Source organism: Bombus terrestris, chromosome 9 (assembly GCF_910591885.1).
Source record: "Bombus terrestris chromosome 9, iyBomTerr1.2, whole genome shotgun sequence".
NCBI classification, from domain to species: domain Eukaryota; kingdom Metazoa; phylum Arthropoda; class Insecta; order Hymenoptera; family Apidae; genus Bombus; species Bombus terrestris.
Window position 1 is genome coordinate 2,478,944 of NC_063277.1, and position 26,026 is coordinate 2,504,969.

At 27.1% G+C, this 26,026-nt stretch overlaps 7 protein-coding genes across 20 annotated transcripts in view; 4 read left to right on the forward strand and 3 right to left on the reverse strand.

The window, feature by feature from the left end:
* Nucleotides 1-1,083: 1,083 nt before the first annotated feature.
* LOC100644092 (glycoprotein-N-acetylgalactosamine 3-beta-galactosyltransferase 1) lies at nucleotides 1,084-4,689 on the reverse strand. 4 transcript variants are annotated; one of them, XM_003397404.4, is made up of 7 exons: nucleotides 4,476-4,689; nucleotides 3,120-3,309; nucleotides 2,784-2,937; nucleotides 2,480-2,655; nucleotides 2,207-2,414; nucleotides 1,962-2,100; nucleotides 1,084-1,750 (listed from the first exon to the last, which is right to left on the reverse strand). In XM_003397404.4, exons 3-7 carry the CDS (start codon nucleotides 2,812-2,814, stop codon nucleotides 1,204-1,206), a joined length of 1,101 nt encoding a protein of 366 aa, XP_003397452.1. In that variant the 5' UTR covers nucleotides 2,815-2,937; nucleotides 3,120-3,309; nucleotides 4,476-4,689; the 3' UTR covers nucleotides 1,084-1,203. The 4 variants fall into 4 exon arrangements, with proteins under 4 accessions (XP_003397452.1, XP_048264544.1, XP_003397451.1 ...); XM_048408587.1 differs by lacking the exon at nucleotides 4,476-4,689 and adding an exon at nucleotides 3,892-4,120; XM_003397403.4 differs by lacking the exon at nucleotides 4,476-4,689 and adding an exon at nucleotides 3,385-3,721.
* An 840-nt stretch (nucleotides 4,690-5,529) lies between these two features.
* On the forward strand, nucleotides 5,530-6,558 carry LOC100651449 (probable trafficking protein particle complex subunit 2). Its single transcript, XM_003397382.4, has 3 exons — nucleotides 5,530-5,927; nucleotides 6,055-6,288; nucleotides 6,364-6,558. Exons 1-3 carry the CDS (start codon nucleotides 5,838-5,840, stop codon nucleotides 6,460-6,462), a joined length of 423 nt encoding a protein of 140 aa, XP_003397430.2. The 5' UTR covers nucleotides 5,530-5,837; the 3' UTR covers nucleotides 6,463-6,558.
* An 874-nt stretch (nucleotides 6,559-7,432) lies between these two features.
* LOC100650083 (beta-1,3-glucosyltransferase) lies at nucleotides 7,433-10,081 on the forward strand. The gene is made up of 10 exons (XM_003397372.4): nucleotides 7,433-7,618; nucleotides 7,929-8,035; nucleotides 8,113-8,222; nucleotides 8,321-8,503; nucleotides 8,584-8,714; nucleotides 8,791-8,971; nucleotides 9,039-9,174; nucleotides 9,255-9,402; nucleotides 9,508-9,784; nucleotides 9,862-10,081. The coding sequence occupies exons 2-10, from the start codon at nucleotides 7,963-7,965 to the stop codon at nucleotides 10,015-10,017; spliced, it is 1,395 nt and encodes a 464-aa protein (XP_003397420.2). The 5' UTR covers nucleotides 7,433-7,618; nucleotides 7,929-7,962; the 3' UTR covers nucleotides 10,018-10,081.
* Nucleotides 9,595-13,103, reverse strand: LOC100649142 (peroxisomal acyl-coenzyme A oxidase 3). 2 transcript variants are annotated; one of them, XM_012311349.3, is made up of 12 exons: nucleotides 12,968-13,103; nucleotides 12,721-12,843; nucleotides 12,486-12,644; nucleotides 12,160-12,307; nucleotides 11,798-12,088; nucleotides 11,560-11,723; nucleotides 11,235-11,478; nucleotides 10,920-11,153; nucleotides 10,701-10,855; nucleotides 10,341-10,634; nucleotides 10,160-10,266; nucleotides 9,595-9,982 (listed from the first exon to the last, which is right to left on the reverse strand). In XM_012311349.3, the coding sequence occupies exons 1-11, from the start codon at nucleotides 13,085-13,087 to the stop codon at nucleotides 10,174-10,176; spliced, it is 2,025 nt and encodes a 674-aa protein (XP_012166739.1). In that variant the 5' UTR covers nucleotides 13,088-13,103; the 3' UTR covers nucleotides 9,595-9,982; nucleotides 10,160-10,173. The 2 variants fall into 2 exon arrangements, with proteins under 2 accessions (XP_012166739.1, XP_048264540.1); XM_048408583.1 differs by lacking the exon at nucleotides 9,595-9,982 and having other exon boundaries at nucleotides 10,070-10,266.
* A 1,714-nt stretch (nucleotides 13,104-14,817) lies between these two features.
* Nucleotides 14,818-19,805, forward strand: LOC100651721 (ionotropic receptor 21a). Of its 3 annotated transcripts, none has more exons than XM_012311655.3 (9): nucleotides 14,818-14,955; nucleotides 15,322-15,502; nucleotides 15,569-15,717; nucleotides 17,144-17,452; nucleotides 17,528-17,630; nucleotides 17,692-17,978; nucleotides 18,049-18,387; nucleotides 18,454-18,835; nucleotides 18,924-19,805. In XM_012311655.3, the coding sequence occupies exons 1-9, from the start codon at nucleotides 14,906-14,908 to the stop codon at nucleotides 19,203-19,205; spliced, it is 2,082 nt and encodes a 693-aa protein (XP_012167045.2). In that variant the 5' UTR covers nucleotides 14,818-14,905; the 3' UTR covers nucleotides 19,206-19,805. The 3 variants fall into 3 exon arrangements, with proteins under 3 accessions (XP_012167045.2, XP_020719992.1, XP_020719993.1); XM_020864333.2 differs by having other exon boundaries at nucleotides 15,602-15,717; XM_020864334.2 differs by lacking the exon at nucleotides 17,144-17,452.
* Nucleotides 19,806-19,841: 36 nt separating this feature from the next.
* Nucleotides 19,842-22,285, forward strand: LOC100646911 (GATOR complex protein NPRL2). Of its 6 annotated transcripts, none has more exons than XM_012311353.2 (9): nucleotides 19,842-19,948; nucleotides 20,389-20,515; nucleotides 20,634-20,725; nucleotides 20,804-20,960; nucleotides 21,030-21,147; nucleotides 21,217-21,451; nucleotides 21,526-21,656; nucleotides 21,728-21,897; nucleotides 21,978-22,285. In XM_012311353.2, the coding sequence occupies exons 1-9, from the start codon at nucleotides 19,944-19,946 to the stop codon at nucleotides 22,152-22,154; spliced, it is 1,212 nt and encodes a 403-aa protein (XP_012166743.1). In that variant the 5' UTR covers nucleotides 19,842-19,943; the 3' UTR covers nucleotides 22,155-22,285. The 6 variants fall into 6 exon arrangements, with proteins under 6 accessions (XP_012166743.1, XP_020719995.1, XP_020719996.2 ...); XM_020864336.2 differs by having other exon boundaries at nucleotides 19,914-20,050; XM_020864337.2 differs by lacking the exon at nucleotides 19,842-19,948 and adding an exon at nucleotides 20,101-20,186.
* Nucleotides 22,273-26,026, reverse strand: part of LOC100648097 (cilia- and flagella-associated protein 45) — a 35,751-nt gene continuing 31,997 nt past the window's right edge. Inside the window, exons 2-7 of one of the 3 annotated variants that reach the window (XM_003397355.4) lie at nucleotides 24,416-24,681; nucleotides 23,785-24,195; nucleotides 23,315-23,700; nucleotides 23,117-23,249; nucleotides 22,587-22,880; nucleotides 22,273-22,493 (exon numbers count right to left, since the gene is read on the reverse strand). In XM_003397355.4, coding sequence (XP_003397403.1) covers nucleotides 22,296-22,493; nucleotides 22,587-22,880; nucleotides 23,117-23,249; nucleotides 23,315-23,700; nucleotides 23,785-24,195; nucleotides 24,416-24,604 — 1,611 coding nt within the window. In that variant the 5' untranslated portion in view covers nucleotides 24,605-24,681 and the 3' untranslated portion in view covers nucleotides 22,273-22,295. Of the gene's footprint in view, nucleotides 22,881-23,116; nucleotides 23,250-23,314; nucleotides 23,701-23,784; nucleotides 24,196-24,415; nucleotides 24,682-26,026 lie in introns of those variants that run through there. The other 2 variants (XM_012311357.3, XM_012311358.3) reach the window with 2 other exon arrangements.

Consider the following 26,026-nt stretch of genomic DNA (forward strand, 5'->3'; position numbering starts at 1 on the left):
GATGGCTAATTGCGTCAGTCGCATAGTACAAATATGACTTGTACATAGCAACCCCTAATCCTCTCCCCCCTATAAAGTTAATTGGTTAATTTACTCACACACCACACTCACACTGTATCTATAGTATTTATTATCTGGGTAGAACATCATTATTGGGATTATTATTATTAATTATTATTAATTATTATTATTACCATTATTATATTAATATTACGAAATACAGTTTTATGTGTATATATAATTATATACCTCATTTCACATGAAGTGTATGTATGTCTTACAGTTTTGATGTTGCAAGCATAGTAGAAACAGACTAACATTTTCATTTCTGTAAAATTTACGACTAGTTTAAAATTCACTGTGCATCATTTTTCTGGTAGTCACATCCTCAATTTGTACAAGAAAGAGGTACATGTAAATTACTGTAAATTGATGACATTGATGACATCGATGACGAATCATTAAATCGTTATAGAATAATTCTCCTGTTTCTTTTTAAATGTTTATGGAAATTATTGGAGAGTTCGAAATAATATAAAATTCATTACTCGCAAAAAATAACTAATCACAATAAAAGAATAAAACTTCATTTCATCAGCTAATTATATATTTGGTTGAAATTAGACTAGATTTTCTTGTATAAATTCATATGTGTACAGCGATATCAAAACTAAATAATAAAAAATACCAATAATTGATAATGTTAATAATTAATAATATTTCTAATGTGCTTGTAACATTTATTTGTAGAACAGAGTACACCCTGTCTTGCACTTTCGATGAAATTATAAATTTCTCATCGTTACATATAGGTATGTATAAACATTATATATATTATGAAACATTTTATATATATATCACAAATTTTATCTTTCAATGAATATATTAACATCTAATTCGTTGGCCCGAATAGACTAGTTATACTCATACAAAATAAGGGAAAAATATTATTATTTGATTGAATTAATAACAAATTTAAATACGTCATACCTAGAATTTAAAAAATTTAAAATAATTGAACAAAAATGTATCTTGAATAATTATCATAACCATTAATTGGGAAAAAATTTTTATGTTGCAAGATCTGTTTTTCCTGATTTATTAAGATCCAAAATACTTTTTTCTAGTTTGATAATATTCGTTTGGAAATTTATAAAGAACAGAATTATTCTTTTCATATTTTAATTAAGAATAATATGTAGACTAGTATTTAGTCGATATGGTGGTTGATTGATCTGTAGTAAGTTTTTCCACAACGTGTGTAATACCATACGGTCTTAAGTGATAAATTAAGTACTCGAGAACATACATCATATTGGGCGACACATAGTGAAACGAAATTGCGCTATCAGAACAACAATTGAGGCCATCTTTGGTATCATAATAAATATACTTCCAGTACCAGAAATTCTTATCTACGTGGTTAGGAATTAAATGATGCTCTGGTACAAAAGGGAAGAATCTTCCGCGACCATGTGGATCCCGAGTGTCCATTGCTTTGACATTTACTTTTTCCAAACACTTTCCCATTTCCACATCTTCTGCACCTCCATTATCTGATCGACATTTTGTTTGATCAGGCAAAGCCTCCTCTACGAACTTACGTAAACCTTCCTTGCTAAGTACATATCCTGCACCACCGCTCATGTATCCTTGTTTCACAAACGGTTTAAATCTACAGCCAAAATATAATGGCGAATTTTGATCATAAGATGACAGCATATATCGTAAATTTTCAACCACCACATATCTGAAAAGATCTTAATCTAAATTAATTTTCCATTCAACAAATTAATATACATAACTAAATGCGATTGTGTAACTTTAAAACGTTACTTTAAAAATCCATACTATAAATCTTTTGCGATTTTAATATAATTTCAACCAGATCTTATATAAATCATTTCAAAATTTGAACTAAATGTCTAACTTAAGATTTGTAATTTCAATAAACTACGTACGTATCATCATCAGCTTTCATAAACCAATCAACTTCATCTTTGTACTTTTCATAAGCATATTTGAAAGCTTCTTTGGTTTTTGCCCACAAGTTATCTCTCCCCTCTTTTACTGGTAAAACAATTGTGGGTAAATTTGCATCTGGAAACATATTAAATTACAATATAATATAGAATAAATTACAGTATCATGTTAAAAATCGTTCTTTGAATTGTTGTTATTGTTGTATTACAAAAGTATAATTTACCTTCAGCAGAGCTCATAAACAAAAGAATATTGCAACGTTTGCCCCATGTTGCTTTCACATGCTGTGCTTTACTTTGATGATTTTTTGGACCAGTCATGATCCAACAAAGAACACGTACTTTCTTTGCAAGTTCTTGCGCAACTTTGTCTTCATCTTTATGAAAATCTTCATCTTTACCATGAAACTTTACCTCTATCTCTGGCCCAATCTATAGTATTTATTAATAAGATTAAAAACTAAATATGAAGAGATTAGAAAAAGCAAAATATAAACCTCTGACTCCAAGTCTGAATAATGATGTGGATCTCTTGAAAGCATAAGGCCACCAGAAAACCAATTAAATATATATGGCACATTTTTTGTAGATGTTATTAAAAGGTACGCTGAGATAAATCCAAAAATTATACCCGTAACAAGAGTTAATACAAAATGCTTACCACTTCTAACACCTACATATAAAATAAAATTTAAACAATAAAAAGAGTTACAGAGAGAGTTTGTTACATAAATGATATTGTATAATGGAAGCTAAATTAATAATATTAGTTAATATCATAAATTTTTAATATCAGTTTACCATTAATATTTGGAAATCTTTGCCGAACCATGATACATGTATAATACAATTAAGCTACTTTATCATTCAGTTAAAGTATTGTAATCAACATAATTTTATTTCCATTTGTCAGCATATCAAACAGACATTATACATGTTTAGTTATGTCATATTTCTGCAACATAAAATACATTTTTCTAACTTATAACAAAATTCTCATTTATTAAAAGATTAATTACCTATATAATTGAAACAGTTTAAAATCAATTAATTATATGAAATAAAGTAAATTACACAATGCAAATTTTTGTAAAGAATTTTAATATTATCACACAAATATTATAGTATTCAACACACCTGAGAATTTCTATACATATGAGTAAAAATCAAAAATTACTTCGACCATATTTATGATTTTTTATTCTTTAAATAGATCACTATCATTTGCTATATCCTATTTATATAACAATGCTATATCGCAATCTTTAATTGCTTAAATAAAATTCTGATCTTCTTACATTAGTATTTGTATCAATCTACATTGTTTCTGAAAATAATACATAGTAATAAATATGTTATGTTTGAATAAATTAATATTATATGTTAAATTAACATAAATTACCTTAATACAAAAATTTCTTTTGATTAGTTTTATTATATTTATAAAATTAAATACAGAAGAACAAAAATGACAGTATTATAATACATATCATTTCTGCTTCAATATAGTGTCAGAAACTCATTAATTTAGGAAATTCCTTAAAAATCGTTTAACCTTATCTTATCTCATTATTAAAATAGGATGTTATCTTATCTTATACATATGCACTATATTTGTATTTTAATTTTGTACACTTCAAGTTTCACATAAAGAAATACTTAAATACTTTCATAAGTGCTATCTAACATGATAAAACTCATGATTAATATAAAACCTCAAAGTAAGACAAATAAAATAATAAAATAATAAATAAATAGCATATATAAATAAATAATATATAATATATAAATAATAATAAATAATAAAGAAATAAAATAAACAAAGATCGATTAAAGTGTTTAGACAAAATACTGAATCTACAACATGATATTTTTTCTAAATATATTAAGTTGCAAATATAAAAATGACCTTGTCTTATGTTATTCAATTCGACTATTAGAGAGCTTTTGTAAATGTTTACAATAATTGCATTGTTATTATCTAACATCAATTATTCATCTTTCTTGAACACTATATTTAATACCCCCTACTCCCCATACTAGGGTTGCCAAAGGAGTCTCTTAAATGAGAGGTTACCACTACTTCCACTGCCACTCTCAATGCAATCATAAAGATAAATTTGAATGTTGGATAAGATTAGATTAAAAGATAATGGGACTATTTTTAAATAATATGGAAAATAAATATAAGACTATCAATGTAATATTAACATATTGTTTTCTTAATAATGATTTATTTTGCTTAAATTTTAAACAAGTTTAGTATAAACGAATTTTTAGACTAAAGTGTTTTACAATTTTACTAAAATGTTACAATGTTCATAATACTAAATTATTTTACAAATTATTATTGAAACATAATTAACAGTTTGGGCTTTTAAACATTTCTATAACTTAATTCTTATTTAATATAAATTTGTTTATTGCGATTAGGCTGCAGTTTCTTAAATTACTTTATAACTAAATAAATAAAATTACTGTATATTGGTTTACCTGATATTATATCCTATTTATTAATTTTTGATACTCTAAAATCACTATAAATACAGGCTGTTCCAACAACGCGGTACAACTGGGCACGGGGTGATTCATCGTGAAAAAATAAGTTGAAAATATAAAGTTTTTGCATATGAAACTTCGTTTCCGATAAAATCGAGTTTAAAGATTTGTTAAGTATACTTAAACTTGAATAATTACAGACCAGATGTAAGTAAATAATAAGCAGGAGATCGTTCTATATGCAAAAAGAAGTCAATAATGTAAAATAAAATTTTTCTGTTTTAAGCCTTGTTTTCAAGAAAATTTAAATGTGTTTACAGTTAATTATTGGTCTGATATAAGTGCATAATAAATTTTCAAATTTACTTTTCTCGAAAATAAAGCGTCTTATGAAAAAATTTTATTCTATATTTTGTATTTATTTTCACATATAGAATAATCTCCTGATAATTGTTTATTCATATCTAGTTTTTAATCAGCCATGACAAATTAAATTTAAATTTAAATTTAATTTAATTTTTTCGTATTAAATTTGATAATAATAAATTCAATTGTTGGACAAATCAGATTGCTTAATTTAAAATTCTCTAATAACTTTACATACTGTTTTTCACATATTGATCTCTATAATACCATCAGCCTAAATGCACGCAAGCATGATCTCACTGTAATATTGTTCTCAATAGAAAAACAAAGAAAGACATATGGTCGCAGCAGGATTGTGCGGCAACATGTTGCTCGTGTGCATTCAGCCTAATTCTAACTAGTATGTATAGTCAGAGAGGAAATTTCCTCTCTAGTATAGTCTATCCAAAGAGACGAGACAGTAAACATAAAGAAAATGTAATTGCTGCAGCTGCATTTACTGGTTGCCGACTAGTGAAATTCAAATGTGACACTGTTTCGTCTCATTGGACAGACTATATAATCTAGTATATTAAATTAGTATTAGCAGAGAGAAAACTCCTCTCTGGTATCAGCTGATAGCAACAGACAACTCAATAGATAGAGTACATATATCACGTGGTCAGTTGTGTTTACTTCCCGTGAATCAATTGTTATATAGTATATAATTTATAATTAAAATATAATATGCTATAGATATTACATTAAATAGATTTGTTATTGAAAAATAATCATTGGTAAATACGAATTTAGTTTTCGTACTGCAATGAAATTTATGTATATATAATACTATTTCCAAGTTTACTATTAAAATCGGTACAGTTTTTCCTATGTAATTACTAATACATCATATACGACATATATACCTACGTATACATATGACACTTGGTGTAAAAGTGTCAATGTATGGAAGTAAAATCTTAATTGAAATACACCAAGCCTATTAACAAGATGACAGCTAACTATTATTTCGCAATCGTCGGGCATACTGACAATCCTCTATTTGAAATTGAATTCAACAATTCTGGGAAAGATGCAAAGGTTCATCATTTTTATAGGTTATATTTAAGTAGTATGATACAATTACTTGCTGATTGTATACAACAGTATAAAAATATACTTATAATTTAAAAACAATATTATATTTACATCATTGAATTTTTAACAGAAAGAAGATTATACTCATTTAAACCAATTTATTGCACATGCTGCCCTAGATCTTGTAGATGAACATACTTGGAAAACAACAAATATGCATTTGAAAGTTGTAGACAAATTTAACCAATGGTTCGTGAGTGCATTTGTTACTGCAACTCACATTCGATTTGTCATGGTACATGACAGTAAAAATGAAGATGGTATAAAAAATTTCTTCAATGAAATGTATGAAATGTACATAAAGGTAAGATGTATATATTGTAGTATTTGATATTTTATTCATATTATATAATAATAAAATTTTTAATCTCTTCTTTAGTACTCAATGAATCCATTCTATAAATTAAATACGCCTATTAAATCCATTGGCTTTGAAAAAAAGGCGCAATTATATGGTAGAAAATATTTATCTTCATAAATTGTTCATTATGTCATAGTTGTTCCTTGTATGTATCCATTACATGAAAAAAAAAATGGAAGAAGTGATACACTTAATAAAATACCATAGAAATAATTTCTGTTATGAATAAATTATCTCTTACCTAATTAATATGTATACATAATATGTGAATATTATATGAATGTGGTCATATAAATATGTGAATTTTGAGCTGTATGTAAAAAGAAGAACATGTCACACAGTATTTTCTTTAAAACCATGTAAATTTTGTATATAAAATATTTATATATAATATATAATTTTTAGAATAACTTTTAAGTTATTCAAATGAGAAATAATTATATTTTTTAAACATTTGATTGTATATCATTGTACAAAATATATCGATTTTAATTTTAATAAGACTAAATTGATTCAATAATTGCCTCTTGTCAACTAACGTTAATAATAAACAATATTGTATTAGTAAAATGAAAAATTGTAAGATTAAAATCTTTTCATGCTAAAGTTATATCATGAATAAATTAAAAATTGATACTGAAAATAAGTTCAAATCATTGCAAAATTTGATTCCGTAAACAAATATTTAAAACGTAAATAAATTTTATACAGTATATATACAGAATATACAGTAATGACATTTTTTTAAGTTATGTACTCCTACAATTACTTTGAGGTCAGTTACATAATTTAAAGGGTATAATTGTATAATTTAGAATTAGCAATAGAAATAATCCTTATAATATCTAGATTAATAAAATGCTATAATAAGCAATACATAATATATTTTTAACATATTACATATACATATCACACATAGATATTAAAACATCAATTTTATATAAATTAACTTAAAGTTAATTAGTTACAAAAATGAATCTGTTGTATTGAGTCATATAAATTCTAAAATTTTAATTTTTGTAACATTTTTATTAATATATATATTATCAAAGAGAACATTTTTGAATTTCTCTTTCTGATATTACTATACTATTAGTACCTGCTAGTCCTATACCGAGTACCGAAGAGAAAATTTATTACTTATTAACACTAATTAACCATAATATGTGTGCTCAATACGTATATATACATGGATAGAATACATACATACGTGGATAGAAGTTTCATGATGGTGGATATTTGGACAAAGAATTTAATGGTAAATTTGTATAAGGTAATACGTTATTGTATTTAATATCTAATCTAGTTAATATTATATTTCTACTATAATGTGTAGAAATATTTGTGATTTTTTGTACTTTAAATATACTATATACGTTTTTTGAACTGTAAATTATTACTATCTAGTATTGTGTATTATCAATCAGTTAAAATAAAAAAAGAATCAAATATCGTTCAAATATTAAAATTATTCGTTATTAAACTTAATATTTTAAACAATTTGCAACTCATATGGTCTTATTTTATTAAATTAGTATGAAATGTTTTTATCTATTTCAAGTCTTTTAATTTTTTTCTTACAGGGGGTGTATTAATTAAGTTGAATTTTCGAAAACAATGTTTTACATATATTCTATGTACTTCGTATTTCTTATATTATTTGTGGATAAGATTAATGTAAATGGTTTAGGTAAGTTATGTTATACATAGTATACTTATTCTTAATTTTATCATCAAATACAAATTGTAAATTAACTGTTTTTGTAGACCCCAGTGACATAGTTATTGTAATATTAGATCAAAAGGAAGGTTATCATATGGCTCATGCTGAAATGTTGAAGAAAAATATTCTTGAACAAGCAGAAGCCCTTGATAAGGTATGTACAATAAAGCATATTTGATACGTATAATATTAAAACATATTATACATAAAATACAATCTTTTGCACAAAACATCTATAATTTTTTTCATTAGGATCCTCCCAAAATTATCTTATCTCACAAATTGAATATTAATGGATCTTGGACAATAATACCACTTTTAAACTATTTATTGGATACATATTCCACTTCAAAATGGTTTTTCTTCTGTCTGGAGAATACTGTAATTAGATTGAATAAATTATTAAGTATTCTTCTCAAATATAAAGAAAATAAAGTATGTTATTTTAAAATTATGTTACTTATTAAAATATTTAATTTTTCTTAGAATAGTTAAACATGGACTATTTGTTTTAGAATATATGGATTGGTCATGCATTATACGATCAAGAACCAACCATCATCCATCATTTTGCAGAACATAAGAAAAAATTAAAGTATCCACATATAGCTTCAGGTTTTGCAATAACGTCAAATTTGCTAGCTAAGTATGTTATACAAGATGTATTTTAGAATGAATTTAAAATTTAAATCATAGGCCTGATATGATTTTTGTTTTATCAGCCTAGTACATAAAATTAATGAAGGTGATAGACCTAAAGATGATTTTTCAATTGATGCATCATATGAATTTGCATCTTTCGTATTGAAAATTGGTAAAGGAGTACGATTAACACATGTATCTGAAATATGTATCATATCTAATTCTGAGTGTGCTACATATCCAAAATTTTTTCATCCATGTGTAAGTCAGTACTAATGTAATTATAAGTTATAATTCTAAATAATATTCTAATTTATTTTAAATGAAGGGTTCATCTGTGACCACTGAAAATATCTATTTTGCTGTAAAAACTTGTTCGAAATTTCATATTGAGAGAATTCCTGTGATTAAAAGAACATGGGCAAAATATGCTACAAATATTGGTTATTTTAGTGATATTGCTGGTATAAATACTTTTATTATATAATTTAACAATGATTATGTGTGTTAATTAGCAGTAAAGTGATGTTTCTTTTTAGTATAGATAAACATCTGCCTGATAGTTTCATTGTCCCAAATACAACACAAGGGCATTGTGCAAAAACATACAGCATTTTAGTACAAGCAGATAAAATATTAAAAAAGAAAAATTTAAATTGGTTAATAATCAGTGATGATGACACAATTTTTAGGTATGTATATTTGTTTGTATATCTGTATTATATTTGTTTGTAATATATGTATAATATATACAATTTAATAACAGATATTAATATAATATTATTTACATAAATTAGTGTGGCACGCACATCACGTTTATTGACATGTTACAATCCAAACACACCAGTTGCTATTGGAGAACGATATGGTTTTCAACTCTGGGATAGTGATTATGGGTATGAATATTTAACAGGTGGAGCAGGTGTTGCTTTATCTGCATCTCTGGTTCACAAAATCATAGAACTAGGTAAATGTGAATGTCCATCATCTACTACTCCAGATGATATGTATCTTTTTGGTATATGTCTATCACGAATCAGAGTGCAACCTGTACATTCATCAATGTTTCATCAAGTATGTTATACGAAATTATTTATTTTATTTAAGATAAATGTAATTTCTCTCAAAACAATAATATATATTTATTATAGGCACGCCCTTCAGATTATGCGACTGCATACCTTGCTTCACAAGAACCCATATCATTCCATAAATTTTGGATGATTGAACCCCAAATGGTTTATGATGATTGGTTTGCAGAAGCAGACAAATCTTTAATCACAGTAAAAAAACACACAGAATTATAATATTATTATGATTTACTATTCATTCTGTAAGTACTAATAATAAAAATCAGAATTTTATAATAAATTTTTATTATCCAGGTGTATAATTTTTATATGTATAATAGAAAATATTAAAAATATAATAACAAAAAATATTAATTACATGTTATGTACATATCATAATTTTGATCGTACTATTTCTCTCCACCATGACGGTCGTTCAAAGTTTTCTTTGACTTTAAATATTTCTTCTTTGATATGTTTATATACCTATATACAAAATAGACTTAGATAATTGTGGGTTTAATAAATGTGAGATTTTAAAAATAAATAAAATAACGTACTTGACCATCAGACATTCCTAATGGAGAATTTAATACAAAATCTGGTGGTGCTAAAACATCTACTAATGCTACCGCCTCTTGAACTAATTCTTTACACAAAATTATAATCCCTTTTCGTAATAATGTATCCATATTACTCTTGGGTGACGCATATCCACCAGCATAAAAGTCTCCTAATCTTTTTTCTAAAATAGCTGCTCCATAGAGCGAACATAACTTTATTAGCACATTGCGTTCTTCTGATCTCCATGAAGGATTTTGAATACATTCTATGAAGTACTTCATTATCACATGCTACAAAAAGAAATATTAATGAAGTTAACATAGTAATTATGTTATGATATTAAAGAAAGTTATTACCTGCCCATATAATAGAGATAATGTTTGTGCAAAGAATACTTGAGTATTGTTCCTAATTTCGAAATCATCACAGCCTTTGCGTTTCAAATTTTGTGTCTGTTCATATGTTCTTTTTAAATAATAACATAGTAACCACGTAAAGGATAAAAATAAATCTGTAAAAAGGAAGTATCAAATAAACTCGTGAATTGTGAATAGTGTTTAAATTGATTTTCATACTTTCTGGTTTCAATGTTTCATCAACTGTTGTATAAGGGAAAGTTTGCATTAAAATATTGTTGGCATCTTTCATGAAATCTGCTGTTCTTAAAGGAGAATTTATTGGTTTTCCATTGAGTACGTTTGACCATTGGTTTAGTAACCAATTGCTAGCTTGTTGAATTAATACATTATTTTCGCCTTCAAATGTACAAGTTACATCATTTTCAGCTCTCAAGTCGCCCAAACGTGAGACTAATAATTACAAATAAAGATTACATAAGATGAAAGCAAAGTATAAATTATTTTATCGTATTTAGTTTATAATCGACGTACTTTTAAGATAACCGTGTCCTCCGCAAGACTCTCTACAATCCTGTATAATATCTCGACTAGTCCACGAACATACTGGTTTTGTTGCAGAAGATAATGCATGTATTTCCATACCTTCATTATCAATATTATCTTGATTTTTTGCAGTTATAAGTTTGAAATTAAATTCGCACATTTGATTTACAAATTCAGCAGAAAATATTTTTAGAGCATATGTTGCTGCCAAGTGAGGAAACAATCGCCATTGCTATATGTTTACGTTAAATTTTAATTGTATCATACATTTTATTTATTTTTTTTTAGATTTTCATTCGACTCATTTAAATACCTGCGCTTGATATTTTATAACTGGCCATTCTTCTAATTCCGATGGTCCGAATTGTTTTCTTACGGTACAATATCGCACAGCAATGGTTATTGCAACAGATGCAAAGTTTGCGCATATTGATGTAATGGTAATACGCCCCGAAGATAATGCACCTAAGGATGCACCTATACGAATTTAAATATATAAATATTACTAAAATTGCTGTTAAAAAGAAAACATAATTTCTTTAAATTCTCACCAAATCGTTTGCTTTTATCTTTCACAGATGCTGTATAATTCCCATCTTCAGTAACATCTGCTGTTTTATTTAACAAACATGTTCGAGAAATAAGATAATTGTTAAACATTATGAATCCATTGTCAACTCCATTTAATCCAATTTTTTCACCCATGTCACCAACATCTATATTTGGATAAGGTATATGAGTATTTGGATCTCTAATGGGTACAATAAAAGTATGAAGACCATGATTTTGTTGATCTGGCGTTATTAATTGTGCAAATACAATAGCATGCGTTGCAGTTTTTCCTAAAAATGCACAAATTTTTATTTATTGTTCATTTATGAATTTGATAAAGTATATATTCCTATTTATTCACCTAAACCACCAATCCAACATTTTGCAGCTTCGAAATCAGGAGTATTTAAGATAAAAGCCTTTGATTTTGCATCATATGTAGCTGTAGTTCTTATTCCTTTTGCATTTGTTCCATGGGATATCTCAGTCAGTGCAAAACAACAAGTATACTAAAGAAAATAGTATTATATAAATAGAAAATACTATTATAATCTTTTAGCATAAGTCCAAATAAAGATTGAAATAAAATTTTGTCAAATACTGATCAATACTGTTTGATTTTATTAAAATTCTATTAAAATTCAGTATTGAAATATTTGGAACATGTTTCATTAGACTAATGCTTACTTCTCCCTCTTGAATTTTTGCTACAGTCTGAAAATGATCATCATTACCCAATGCAAGAATTGTACTTGGTACCATACCATCCATCACACCCATTTTTATTGGTATAGAGGCTTCATATTGAAATACTATATTAAACCAATGTGCATGAGTTAGTGGACTCTGCAAAAAAGTTATAAATGGCTTATATAAGTAAAAGTTGTTTCTTCTTTTATTTATTATTGTTGATAATATATACTGCAATATTATTATCCCTTAGTGCTCGAACACGAGCATTACAAAGCCTTCTTTGTTCATCTAATGTAGTACAGCTATGTCTTTGAAATACTGATGTCTTTTTCATAAAATCCCACAACGTTTTCTGAAATGAAAAAGAACATGTGAAACTTTATATATTCATACTTTACATACACAAGTTCCAAATTAAGAAAATAAAACTAAAATTTCTTAAATATATTACTAGAATAATATCTCTTTCTATATACCTGAAATTCAACAAAATCTTTTCCTTCTATATTAAGTTTCAATAATTTCCAATCAAATGTTGCAGATTTTCTATAAGGGTCTAAAGGGCCTTTTGGTAGATCAGCTATTGTATCCTTCATCTTAACTAAGTTCTTCGGCTAAAACACCTATACAGTACAGTAATGTTTAAATTTGTGCTCGATACAATATACGACGATACTTTTAAATTCTCGAGAACGCTATATAATTCATAAATTGTTTTATTAACTTTTACTAAGAATAATTTTACATAATAGTACATCTCTATTATTAATACATTAGTTACACAATTTTAAATATTACATTTATTTTATATGATAATCAATAAAAAAATCAAGCACAATTTTGGTGTTTTAGAGGATATGAGGCTTTTTAAAATTTTTCTCATTTTTTTACAATGCAGAGAAAATAAAATATGTATCAGTAAAGGATGATAACAAAGAAACAAAAACAGATTGAAATTTTTGATATTTCAATTTTTATTAATGTACAGTCGTCTAATTGTATTAATTCCAATCTTTTAATTTTTTTAAATCATAAGGCCATGAGTATCATAGGAAATTTTAATATCCTATTTTATTTTTAATTTATGAAGATCTTTTGTACTTATGAATGAAGGCATACTAGTAGGCAGGTGTTAAAGAATATATTTAGATTAGATAAGAAATTTGACAAAATATACATACGGTATACACATGTATGTATTACTACTATGTATAGTACATTTTACGACATTTCGTATATTTTGGACTTATGAATTTCCATTCGTTTTTTTGCTAGCAATGCAGGTGTTCGTGCTTTTATCATGATCTCAATATGAAATTGAAATATCAGTAATGGATTGTTCACATAAGTACTATTTACATACTTTAGTCTTTCTTAAATTAATAAAATTGTTTAAATAATAAACTTTATTTTCTTGTCTATAAAAATGTAATTGATACTCACACAAGAAAAATAAAAATTTCAATGAATAGTCACTCGCTGGAAAGTACAACATATACTGCATATAGCAACTCATTCAACCGTTAATGAAGGCTTACTTGCGTATGAATAATATACTGATAATAAAAAGTGATTTAATATATTGCTTGGTTTGGAAACAATAAGATTAAGTTATTCAAAGTATAATAAAAAACACTTATTTTTAGAAAAAAAAATTATTTATATCTCAATTTGCGGTTATTTTGGCAAATCAAACGTAAAAGTAGACGTACTTTAACAAAGAAACAAAATGACTACTTTATGTATATAAATAATTATAGCAACTTGTATGTGATAATGATAACTGCAATACCGCAGTGCATAGTATTTACACTTCGTCTACTATGTATTTTCGCTATCATAACAAGTTTCATAATACACATTAATTAGAATGTAATTATTTATATATAGAATTCATATCATTAATGATTATGCAAAGTAACACATAATATTAAATTGTAACATCACATATAGATATTTATTTAAATTTTCTCATAATATTTTCATTCAAACTATCAAATTACAACACATTTTTAACTTTCCCTCTGTTTTCGGTATGTATCTTATGTCTCCTGTAAATTCCATGTTAAACGACATTCATACTGATTGAAGTTTGATTTTTAATTCAGCATTTTAACACACTTTGCAATCGATTTATAAAAATAAAAATAAATTGAACTCACCATGACCTTTTATTCAAAGTTGATATAAACGAGACTGTTAAGTTATATTTACATTATCGATTGCATTTTCTATGTAAATTAATTCCCCTGCAAATGAGATTCCTGAATATTTGATTACCGAATTGATTACTGAATATTTGATCTGATTGAAAGAACAAATTAAAAGGATCCGATGAGTCGATGGCATGCATGTGTATGTAAAGCGTTTCAATCAGAAATCGTATCGCAATTTTTAGCAGTAGAATCCGAACAATGATACTTGTTACGTTGTTTCTTCAAATTATACTGGTATCCGGTAAAAGGTAACGGCATTAATGAAGTTTAAATTAACATTATTTTAATTAGTCAATTTCTTGTGCGCGGTATTTTAATTGTTATTCAAACTTTTACTTTTTACATCCTTTTGTTTATTATTAATATATTAAAGACAAAATTTAGCGAAATTCAATTAATGGAATAAAACGATCAGTTTCCATGAATATAAATTGAAATGGAAAATTAACAATTGTACTGCATTTATAACTAGTTGCATAATTTTATTAATTTTTATTAGATATATATAGATTTCATATCCACAATCCACGAGTTAATTTACGAGAAACCTAATTTATAATTTGTTTCTAATTAAAAGAAATAATCATTTAGCAAATATTTATAAAATTGTATAGTGTATTTTATAAAGAGCATCAATGCGAGAACAGTGGAAACAATTTGAAATCTGTCGTCGAAGAAATCGTGGAAGAAATTATCAACCAAAGGAATTGCATTGTTTTTGTTAGCGATTCTGTTTATCGAAATCTCGTAGATGTTAAAAATATTAAAGGTTCCTCAACCGTATTGAAATATGAGGTAAGATCAGATATTCTAATTTGTTCTTAACTTTTTGTGTATAATTATTTATAATATGCATTACAGATTGCACTGCGTGATAACGAACAATTTTTACAGCCAAGACGACGAGTTCAGAGAATTTTGATCGACGGAAAAGCAGTTAATTGCAGTGCATATATTATATTAATTGCTAATGGATTTTTGGCAGCTGAATTTTTGCAATATACAGAAAGGTAAATATATAAATAAATATTAATTAGAATAGTGTTAAAGAAACCTTCCATTTTGAAGGGTTTAGTAATTCTATTATTGAATATTACAAACAATTAAAAAATAATCCTCAACAAATTTTTCAATCTTTTAAATAATAATGCATTCTATTAGTCAGAAGCTACATTTATAATACAATGGATATTGTAAAAAATGACCTATATCTTGATTTGTTAAAATTTGTGAAATTTAATTGTTAATTTGTGAAAATTAACTAGTTCTATGAAAACTTTTGTTATAAGATCTACAATTTCACGATTTAATTGGATATAATTCTTTTACGATATATTTATAGCCAGAAATTATATAATTAGAAATTCGTAGAAATTATCTCATACGATGTTTGAAAAAACTTAAACGTACTAAACAGAAATTAAAAAGGTTATATTGCTTTTTAGTTTTCCTGAAGAAAGACGAAAACATAGATAGAGATCATTTTTATTATGAACCCAAAGTGATGAAAATCAATTTTTCTCTATCATCAATTAAAACAAAAATATACTCATTAGGTTCATTTGCTAGCAATATTCTTGGTAACTTTTTCCAAATAGAAGATGCTTAGGGCCTATCATTTTTCAAACTACAGAATTTTGTTGCCACTTCCTAATGCAGTTCTACAGACATTTTAAAATACATTAACTCTTACTTCCCGCAAAACAAATATTACATCTTTTACATTTATTTCGAAACTCTACCAGATCGATAGGGCGTTACGAATCGAATCGCGAGGTTGTAAGCTCCATGTTAACCACATTGGTATACGATTTTATCGCGAGTACTTGCCACTAAATTTAACTCTTAACTGATATCACTGGGGTCATAAATGACTTCAACAATTTTGATTAGATTGGTATTAGATTGAACAATTGTAGAAAATTACGTAATAAGAACCATTATTAACATTTAATGTTCCTTATCACGTAAAGTACAAGATACAAATTAATTAAGTGACTTAATCCAAGCTATTATGAATCATGATTCAAAGATATCAGATAAGAAATAGTTGACTATGGAACAAGCTAAACTTTCACTTAATTTAGAAATACGAAGATACATGGTATCATGTATACACAATAATGTCACAATAGTTTAGGATAGTTTGTGTACTTTTATTTATGATACATTTATATAAACATATGCATTCTTAATTTCACGAAGTAATTAATTAGAGTATTCTTTCTTCTGTTATAGTCTCCCTTACTTTTATCCTCATTTATAATAATATTAATTATCATTATTTTTTTCAATAGAAAATTATTTCTATTAATATGAATTTAACTAGATATTATCAGAGATAAGGAACAAAAAAATTGAATCAACTCCTACTTCAGTTTAAAATCAGAATCAAATATCAGATTTGAAATACTAAATTTCACTTTCTACTTTCAGAGAACGTCTTATTAACACCCGTGGATTATTTTTACTGTTATATGATTCTCGTTTATTCCGATCGCATTTGCATTATCTTTGGAACAGGATAATTAATGTAGTTTTTATTCGCCAATACAATGCATACAAGTATCGTTCTGGTGAGAAAGCTTCCAAAGAAAGAATTGATTTGGATACGGTCTATTTTCCATTTCGTAAAAGAAAATCTATTGTGACAAAATATATAGATACTTGGTACAAAGGCAAATTGCTCTATGGTACCAATCATTTTACAGAGAAAATCACTAACTTACAAGAAAAACATTTACAGTTTGTATAAAAGATTATAATGCAGCTATAACTTTATTTTAAGAAATAGTAAGAAAGATTTGATACATATTTCAGAATTGCTGTATTTGAGCATATTCCAGCAGTGACAACAAAGTCAAGAACATACTATAACAAACAACCAAATAATAACACAGAAGGTCTTGGAATAGAATTTGAAGTATGTACTATATGTATACAAGACTTATGGCCTTATATTTTTATTCTTTTATATTTTTCAGTTAATGCAGATCATATCAAAAGCAATGAATTTTAAACCAAAATATTATATGCCTGATAATATTACTTTAGAGAAATGGGGCATCAACGAAGATAATCAAACTCATGTTGGATTAGTAGGTGAAGCCATACAAGGAAAGGCTGCATTTTATTTGGGTGATTTACACTATACATTGCACCACTTGAATTACTTTGACCTTACTATCCCATACAATACTGAATGCCTTACTTTTCTGACACCAGAATCTTTAACTAAAAATTCATGGAAGCTTCTAATACTTCCATTCAAGTAAGTATAAAATGAAAGAAATGTAATTAATAAATAAATAAAATATATTTAAATATGTATTGCTTTTTAGATTTTACACCTGGATTGCTCTTGTCCTTACTTTAATTTTAGGAGGGGTTGTATTTTATTTTTTATCAATATCATATAAAAAACATATAAGTTTGTATAAAAATCAAATGCATTTCCAAAATACATCAATGAAGAAAGAAATAAAGGGGTTATACTTATTCACTGAAATAGAAAATAGTATTTTATATACTTATGGCATGCTATTTCAAATTTCATTGCCAAGCCTGCCAAGCTCTTGGGCCGTACGGGTATTAATTGGATGGTGGTGGATTTATAGCATTTTAGTTGCAGTTGCTTATCGAGCTAGCATGACTGCAACCTTAGCGAATCCAGTTGCCAGGTGAAAATTATTTTAATAAAACGTTTTAATGTATTATACTTTATTTGTATTGCAATTTGTATGCAGAGTTACTATTGATACATTAGAACAGTTGGCAAAAAGTTCTATAGAAGTTGGAGGATGGAATAAAGAGAATAAAAATTTTTTCTCAATGTCATCAGATCTTAGTAGCCAAGAAATTGGTAACAAATTCAAGTTAATTCAAGAAGAAGATAAAGCTATTGAGAAAGTGGCAAACGGTTCTTTTGCTTACTATGAGAATTCTTATTTACTTCAACATGTCCGTGTAAAGAGACAGATATTAGAGAAAGAACAAAAAGAAAATATAACTACAGTGGATATATCATCAAAACATAATTTACATATCATGGAAGAATGTGTTATAAATATGCCAATAGCTCTTGGTTTAGAAAAAAATTCACCATTGAAACCAAGGGTTGACACTTTAGTATGTATCTCTTTTTGTAAATTATCATAAAACTATTATGAGAAAAGGTATTTAGCAATGATCTATGTTATACAATGCATATTCTTAGATAAGGCGTATAATAGAAATTGGATTAGTTGAAAAATGGTTGAGTGATGTCATGGAGTGGTCAAAAATTATGGAAATAAGACAAGAAGCAGAGTCAGAGAAAGCATTGGTTGATCTTCATAAATTACAAGGTGCATTTATTGCAATTATAGTTGGATATATATTAGCTTTCATGGTTTTAATAGGTGAAATATTATATTGGAAACATATTGTACTAAAAGATCCAAAGTTCGACAAGTACCATTTAGATATATTCTACAGCATTAATAATCCCAAAATATAAAAGAACAATTAATATTTTTTCATTAATTTTTCAAAAGATAAACAAAATTTATTTTATTATGATAATAAAATCTTAAAAGCATATTTAGAAAAAGATTACTTTTTTAATATATGTTTATAAAATTATGATAAATATTATCATATAGTAGGCATAAAAAGGATATGAACTAAACTTATTGCAGTAAAGAATTTAAACATGTATGTACATAAGATATGGTTACAGATTGCAAGATGTCTATAACTAAAAAACAGCTGCCATCAATATGATACAGCTATAATTGTGACAAAAATATGATAAAAGAATGTATAAATCTTTAGTAAAATGTTAATAAAATTACGTACCAATAATATAACAAAGAAGGTTAAATATTCTTCCTCTCTTTGTTACACAGGCACTTGTTCTTACTTATTCATTGAATTGCTTTCTCTTTCCGTCTCTCTTTATTTCTCATGATGTTTCTTTCTTATGCTTGACTATCTTTTTTCCTTATTAATATGCATTACATATTTTTATCATTGCTCCTCTTATTCTTATTTTCTTATAACTTTTGTGTTTTTGTTCATCTATTTATATTACCCTCATTATCTAAACCCACTTTTTGACTGTTTAAAAAAATATTTATTTATACTTCTGCTTACATTTATGTGTGTTCCTATTTCCCTTTATGGTATGGCATAAACACATTTTCCCTCTCGAGTACACATATGTATGAGTAGAAACATGTTGTGACACATATCTATGCAGTACGTAGTTTTTTAAAAATTGCATTTCGAAAGAGATGTTACACTACAAATTTTCAAAGATTTTTCATGCTTCTTATTGTGCTAAATAAAATGTATTTTAAGGTATATTCACTATAGTTAATACATATTTAATTAATAAAAATTTGTTTATAAATTAAAAAAATAGGATGTTTTTTATTTTTGTACAAGTAAATAGAGATTCAAGCACATATAAAAACCTTAATTTCATAAAATTGCAGTATGTAATTATGTATGAAAATTTTCCTATGTATGTAGATAAAAATTGAATTTGAAGAAGTATTGATTGTATTATGATTTTGACTATTTTGATATGAAAATTGATTGCTAATTTGTTTAAAATTATGAAATAAGTAATAGATTCGGTTCGTTATTAACATGCATGTGAATATATTTTAATAATATTTTATATATTATTATAGGTTATTGAAATCGGCAAAAATGACATCAGTAACAGAGAATACAAAGGATGAGGCACAAGAAGATCCGATTAGATGTATATTTTTTTCAGAATTTCATCCTATTGTGGGTCCAATGATTACTTGTCAGGTTAGCAAAGGTTATACACAACGTATATTAAATATTATTTTGATTTTTTTATTTTAATTATTTTTATATGTAACTTATAAAACTTATAAAGTTCATAATGATATATGTCTTTTACTAGGTTCCAGATAATTTTATTTCAAAGGATATTTTTGATAATGTCAGTGTTTATATTATACCAAAAGCAAAATTGCAACGTAGTACTATCACAGTGTAAGTAGATGCAAAAAGAAATATGAAAATTTAAGAATTTCTTTTGAATTATTTTATTAAATTATTTATTTTGTATAGGACATTGAAGGATTATAAAATCCTAGGATTTCCAGTAAAAATTGATGACAAGAAGTATGCAAGAAATGCATTTTATTTCAACTTATGTTTTGTATGTGATGCAGAAGCTCGTACTGTACATTATGAACCTGTTGTGAAAAAGATGTCCGATTTTTTAGTAAGAAGCTATACATTGGAACTAATTGCTTTATCAACATTTTTTATCGAACTTAATTTGATTTTTCAGATGGCCTTAGAGGTAGAAAATTGTTTTTTATCTGCCTCTGAGGATAAAACAAGATTAGCAGAAATGTTGCAACATGTAATGCAAGATTTGAATTTACACAAAATGTGTACATTAACAGGTAAACGCGTTTTATAAAGAATAGTTTTGTACAAAAATGTTAAAGATGTAAAATATAACATTTTAATAGAGGGGACAATGACGTCCCATTTGAAAGTCATAAAATTAGCACCTGAGCCGAAACCAGTTCTTGATCATCAGGTACCAATATTCTTGGAGGGCCGTGAAGCATTCCAAACTGATCAGTGGGATTTAACCACTCAGCAAGTATTACCATACATAGATGGATTTAATCATGTTGCACGAATAGCAGCTGAAGCAGACGTGGAAAATAATCTAGTTAAAAGTTGTGTGCAGAATCTTATGTGAGTACATAAATGCAAAATTTCATTTAAAACACATAATTTTTGCAGTATTGATTGTTTCTATTCACTTCCAGTTATTATGGTGTTGTAACTTTAATTCCAATATTTCAATACAGTAATGTGTATGCTGCAACTTCCAAATTGAAAGAATTGGCCGAAAATACAAAATTACAAGAACGATGTATAGCATATGCTTCAAAATTCCGTAAGTTATACATCTTCATTGTGAAAACTTATGAGAATAGGTAAAAACATTCTACAAACGATTATTTTTAGCTAGACAACCTGCATATCTTAGAGATATATACCGAATGTATGCAAGTATGACACATGGCAGCAGCATGAGAGATTTGTGTCAACGTCTCAATCCTCAGAATCTAAGAATCAATGAAAGGAGGCTGGTGCAATTTGGTCTTATTGAAGGTCTTATTCGTCGAGTATATAAGGTTATCAGATCTATTGTGAAAGATCCATTTCATTTAAATAATCATTTGTCTTATCTTTTATCAACTTTCGTAATTTGCAGTATCCAATATATTTGTCGGGATCCCCTTTTAATGAAGAGACGAAAAACAATCCAGTTTATAAGTACTTTACAGGAACATACAGTCTTGATGAAATTTGTTGTAGTACAGGTCAATCAGCTGCACAAATCGAAGATATTGTTGAACGCGATCCGAATGTTGTTATGTTATGGAAGTAATATTTAGAAGTAGTATTTATGTCATGAATTTTGTTTTCTGTGATTTTGATAAGCGTAAAAGTCGTTCATTTAAGCAGATATAGTACGCAGGATATATTGTGAATGATAAATAGACAAATTACAATTATAAATTTATTGTATTTATTGTATATTGCTGATCATTCGTTTTACTTCATTGATGTATATTTCAGGCACTCTGTTTCTTCTCATTTCTTCACATTTTCTTTCCATTGCATCACGCAGCTTTTTCTTACGTATCGCGGCTTCTGTACGTATTGCTAAACCTTCCTCGAACATCTTTTGTCTTGCTTCGATGCGTTCTCTTTCTTTCTCATTTACCTGATGAAGATGATAGATATAAAATAATTTAGTCATAGTATTAGAAGAAAGATAATAAATTAAAAAATCTATAATCCAGCCGTGAAAACAAACCTGTTTTAGTATTTCGCTCCTATGAATTAATGCTTGTCGCTGTTTCTTTTCAAGTTCTTTTTGTTCTCGACAGAAAGCTTCCTTCTGAACACGTACAATTTTTTCAAATTCACGTCTTTCTCGTTCTAGTTCAATTGCTTCCATTATTCGTTTGTTGTTTATTTGTTTTTCTCTTTCTTTTATAAGTAACTTTTGGGCTTGCGCTTTTTTAAGAGCTTCTTCCTTTTCTTTTTGTCTCCATTGCCTTTCTACTTCTTCTTGAATTCGTGCAGCATTCAATTCATCGATTCGCTCCTAGAGAAGGAGAGCAAAAAATAATTATTAAAATATAAGTGCGAAATGTATAATTATCTATTTATTCTTATTTGTAAATATTGTAATAAAATTTATAATATACAATATGATGATACAAATAAAAAAGGAATCCAAAGGCTTTGATATTTAAACCAGAACCTAATAATTGCAACGTAAGGTAAAAAATTTAAATAAATGGAAAAAAGGATAATTCCATTAATTAAATAATTAAATACTTGTTGACCCCTTGCTTGCAATGTCTGTATTGCAACAGTTGTTTTAGCTTTTTCTTTTTCTAATTTTTCCAATCTTCGTTCTTCCGCCAGCTTTGCTTCCCTTTCTTCCTTATACCGTTGGTACTCTTGTATCCTATGAAATATTATCATTGATGATTGATCAAAACTTCAATAGTTTAATAATTTGATAAATCTTACCTAAGATCAATGACTTTATTTTGCTGTTTTTCCATGGCTTTAAAGTGTTTTAATTGCTCGTTCCCTTCAGCGAGCTGTTGTCGAATTAATGCGTTTTCAGATTCTTTATTTCGTAATTTTGTAATTTCTTCCTGTTGCCAATTGATATTGTTTAAATTAATTAATCGACTTTCCTCTTGCTTCCTTTCAAACTCTAATATCCTGTTTTCCTCGTTTTCTTTTATTTGATCGATTAGACTATTAGCAAATTTTTGTCTTTTTACTGCTTCGTCCTGTTCTTTTTTAATTTCTTCTTTAATCGCCCATCTTCTTTCATTTTCCATCATATCGTTTAAACGTTTCTCTTCTTCCTCCAACTCGAGTTCCATTAGTTTTTTTTCTGCTATCTGTTAAAAATTACAAGCTTTAAATATAATATATAAGAAGAGAATTTTATTTAATTATTTAATATGTAAATTCACATTATCTACCTGAGCGTCTCTGATAGCACGACATTTAGTCTCTAAAATGATTCTATTGCACTTTTGAATTTCTTCCTCCTGTTCGAGCTTCATCTTCTCTGCTCTTTCAAGCACATGTTTCGCTCTTTTCCTAGCTTCCTCTTCTATTTCGGCCAATTGCGGGCACTTTTCTCGAGGCCTTCCTTGATCTATTCTACGAAATTCCTCTTTTCTCTCCATACTCTCTTTTATAAGTCTTTGCCTCTCTTCTTCCTCCGATTTAAGAGCCGCATCTCGCTCTTCCTTCGTCATAGAACTGTATTTTTGAAATTCGTCGTACTCTTCTTTTGTTAAAATTTTTGGAGGAGGTAGTCTCTTTTTTATGATTTTTTGTCCATTCAGCTGCATTCTTGGTTTACTTCTACCTATTTTTTTGGTTGACTAAATAATTTAAAATGCAATTATTACAGACACGATAAATATTTGTGTATCAATGGTATGATGTTATTAATTAATTAACAACATGCTAAAATAACGGGATACATAGTTGTATTTCAATATCGAGATTTCTTTCATAGACGTTATTATTAAACTATACAAATACTATCTTACAACAATTATTATATAAATTTTCTATGTTTAAAACAAAATATAAAATTACCTCTTTTCCATTGTACGAATAACGATGTTGACCAGATTTACATTCTGCAATTCGAATACAAGTATTCCGTGGTCCACTAGAACAAACATCTTTGCATTTCGTTTCCTTTCTATCTTTTGCACTACAAGACGGTGATCCACAAATTGTGTTTGACTTTGATGTATTATTTCTTATTCTTTGCACTACCATTTTACACTTTCCAAGATTTTATTTTTTCCGAAACGAGATCTTCGATATTCGTTGTTTAACTTATCAATCCATGAAGGCTATTTAACAAATAATTATTATGGCAAGGTATCAGTCTGAAAAATTTCTGTGATTTATTTTAATGGCACGTTCCTCAAAATATTTTTGTTACTGACGCAAATATCGGTAAAACAAAAATGGGGATAGATTAACCAGGAAGAACTGACATCGAGGACTGATAAGGAATAAGTTTTGTTCATTAACCTGTGATTTCGTCGTTTGTTTGGTCAATAGTAAACCGACAACATATTTCAATTGTGTAACAGAATGTTTACCGAAATATTTTTGATAATATTATCAATATTATTTACACTCATTTTCAACATCGAAGTATCTACAGCATAGCTATTTATTGATTAAATTTTAATATTTATTACTAAAGTAAATTTGTATATATGTACATTAAAATATTTATATTTTTTTATCAATTATTAATATTTCTTCAATATTTTAGGTTTCATTGAAATGCATTCTATTAAAATATATTATCAGAAATATTTTGTTTTATTTTATTACTTTTAGCAAGGAAGAAGAATCCCCAAGTACAAAGTGGTAGGGTGAATCACCCCTTTTGTTCGTGTAAACGTTCGTTGCCGAGTTTCCCTACTCGTCGTCGACTTTCCTCAGGTGGGAAAATGCACATGTGACTACGTGTCGTTTGTCTGTTAAATGTTCATATTGCAGGCAAAATATACAATCCTGTATAATATTCGGTATAATAAACGGTTTTAAAATATCTTCCTACGAATATTAGTTCCATTTGAAACTCGTGTATTTTTAAAAGATCGGTGATAGTGAAGAGAATACCATTCATGTTTTTTATTATAGTTCAAAACTGTCTTATGTAATAATGATTGAGAGACACGTATAATAATAATTAACAATAAGTTTATTACAGATGTTAGAGAATGTAATAACAAAGACTATTAAAGATTTATTATTTGATACTGATACTGTAATACTGATTACGTTTTAATACTGATACTGAATGCAGATTTGGCAACACAAAAGAAAATTTTTGCACGCATAGAAGTTTTGAAACATATCCTGATAAACATATGATTTTTATGTTTCATGTTGTGACTAGAACATTTAAAAAATAGCGTTAAATTTTCGTTTTGTGCGATTCAAAGTGCTTCTAAAAATTTTAAAAGCAAACCATTATCATGCTTTATACAGTCAGTAATAACTGTCATTCGATGAGTCTCTCGTGGGAAATATCCAACGCACCGATTATTTGGCGAATCGATTTTGCAAGGGGAACTTTTGCATTTAAGCATTAAACAGCGTCTGAAGAATAAAAAAGTCGATCGATATCATCCACACACAATGACCATTTTACACGCAGTAGTTAAATTTAACTCG

Coding starts and splice junctions, on each gene's coding strand:
- LOC100644092 (XM_012311365.3), bottom strand. CDS start 2,814: ATGGTTCGGCAAAGATTTCCAAATATTAATG. Junction 2,415..2,479: donor ATTCAGACTTGGAGTCAGAG/GTTTATATTTTG, acceptor TAAATACTATAG/ATTGGGCCAGAGATAGAGGT. Junction 1,751..1,961: donor ATGAAAGCTGATGATGATAC/GTACGTAGTTTA, acceptor AGATCTTTTCAG/ATATGTGGTGGTTGAAAATT.
- LOC100651449 (XM_003397382.4), top strand. CDS start 5,838: ATGACAGCTAACTATTATTTCGCAATCGTCGGGCATACTGACAATCCT. Junction 5,928..6,054: donor ATTCTGGGAAAGATGCAAAG/GTTCATCATTTT, acceptor AATTTTTAACAG/AAAGAAGATTATACTCATTT. Junction 6,289..6,363: donor TGTATGAAATGTACATAAAG/GTAAGATGTATA, acceptor TCTCTTCTTTAG/TACTCAATGAATCCATTCTA.
- LOC100650083 (XM_003397372.4), top strand. CDS start 7,963: ATGTTTTACATATATTCTATGTACTTCGTATTTCTTATATTATTTGTG. Junction 8,223..8,320: donor AAGCAGAAGCCCTTGATAAG/GTATGTACAATA, acceptor TTTTTTCATTAG/GATCCTCCCAAAATTATCTT. Junction 8,504..8,583: donor TCAAATATAAAGAAAATAAA/GTATGTTATTTT, acceptor TATTTGTTTTAG/AATATATGGATTGGTCATGC.
- LOC100649142 (XM_012311349.3), bottom strand. CDS start 13,087: ATGAAGGATACAATAGCTGATCTACCAAAAGGCCCTTTAGACCCTTAT. Junction 12,308..12,485: donor CAAAAATTCAAGAGGGAGAA/GTAAGCATTAGT, acceptor TATTTTCTTTAG/TATACTTGTTGTTTTGCACT. Junction 11,154..11,234: donor AGGACACGGTTATCTTAAAA/GTACGTCGATTA, acceptor TGTAATTATTAG/TCTCACGTTTGGGCGACTTG.
- LOC100651721 (XM_012311655.3), top strand. CDS start 14,906: ATGATACTTGTTACGTTGTTTCTTCAAATTATACTGGTATCCGGTAAA. Junction 17,453..17,527: donor TTACAAGAAAAACATTTACA/GTTTGTATAAAA, acceptor TACATATTTCAG/AATTGCTGTATTTGAGCATA. Junction 18,836..18,923: donor AACCAAGGGTTGACACTTTA/GTATGTATCTCT, acceptor GCATATTCTTAG/ATAAGGCGTATAATAGAAAT.
- LOC100646911 (XM_020864337.2), top strand. CDS start 20,116: ATGTTTTTTATTTTTGTACAAGTAAATAGAGATTCAAGCACATATAAA. Junction 20,516..20,633: donor GTCCAATGATTACTTGTCAG/GTTAGCAAAGGT, acceptor GTCTTTTACTAG/GTTCCAGATAATTTTATTTC. Junction 21,657..21,727: donor AGCATATGCTTCAAAATTCC/GTAAGTTATACA, acceptor GATTATTTTTAG/CTAGACAACCTGCATATCTT.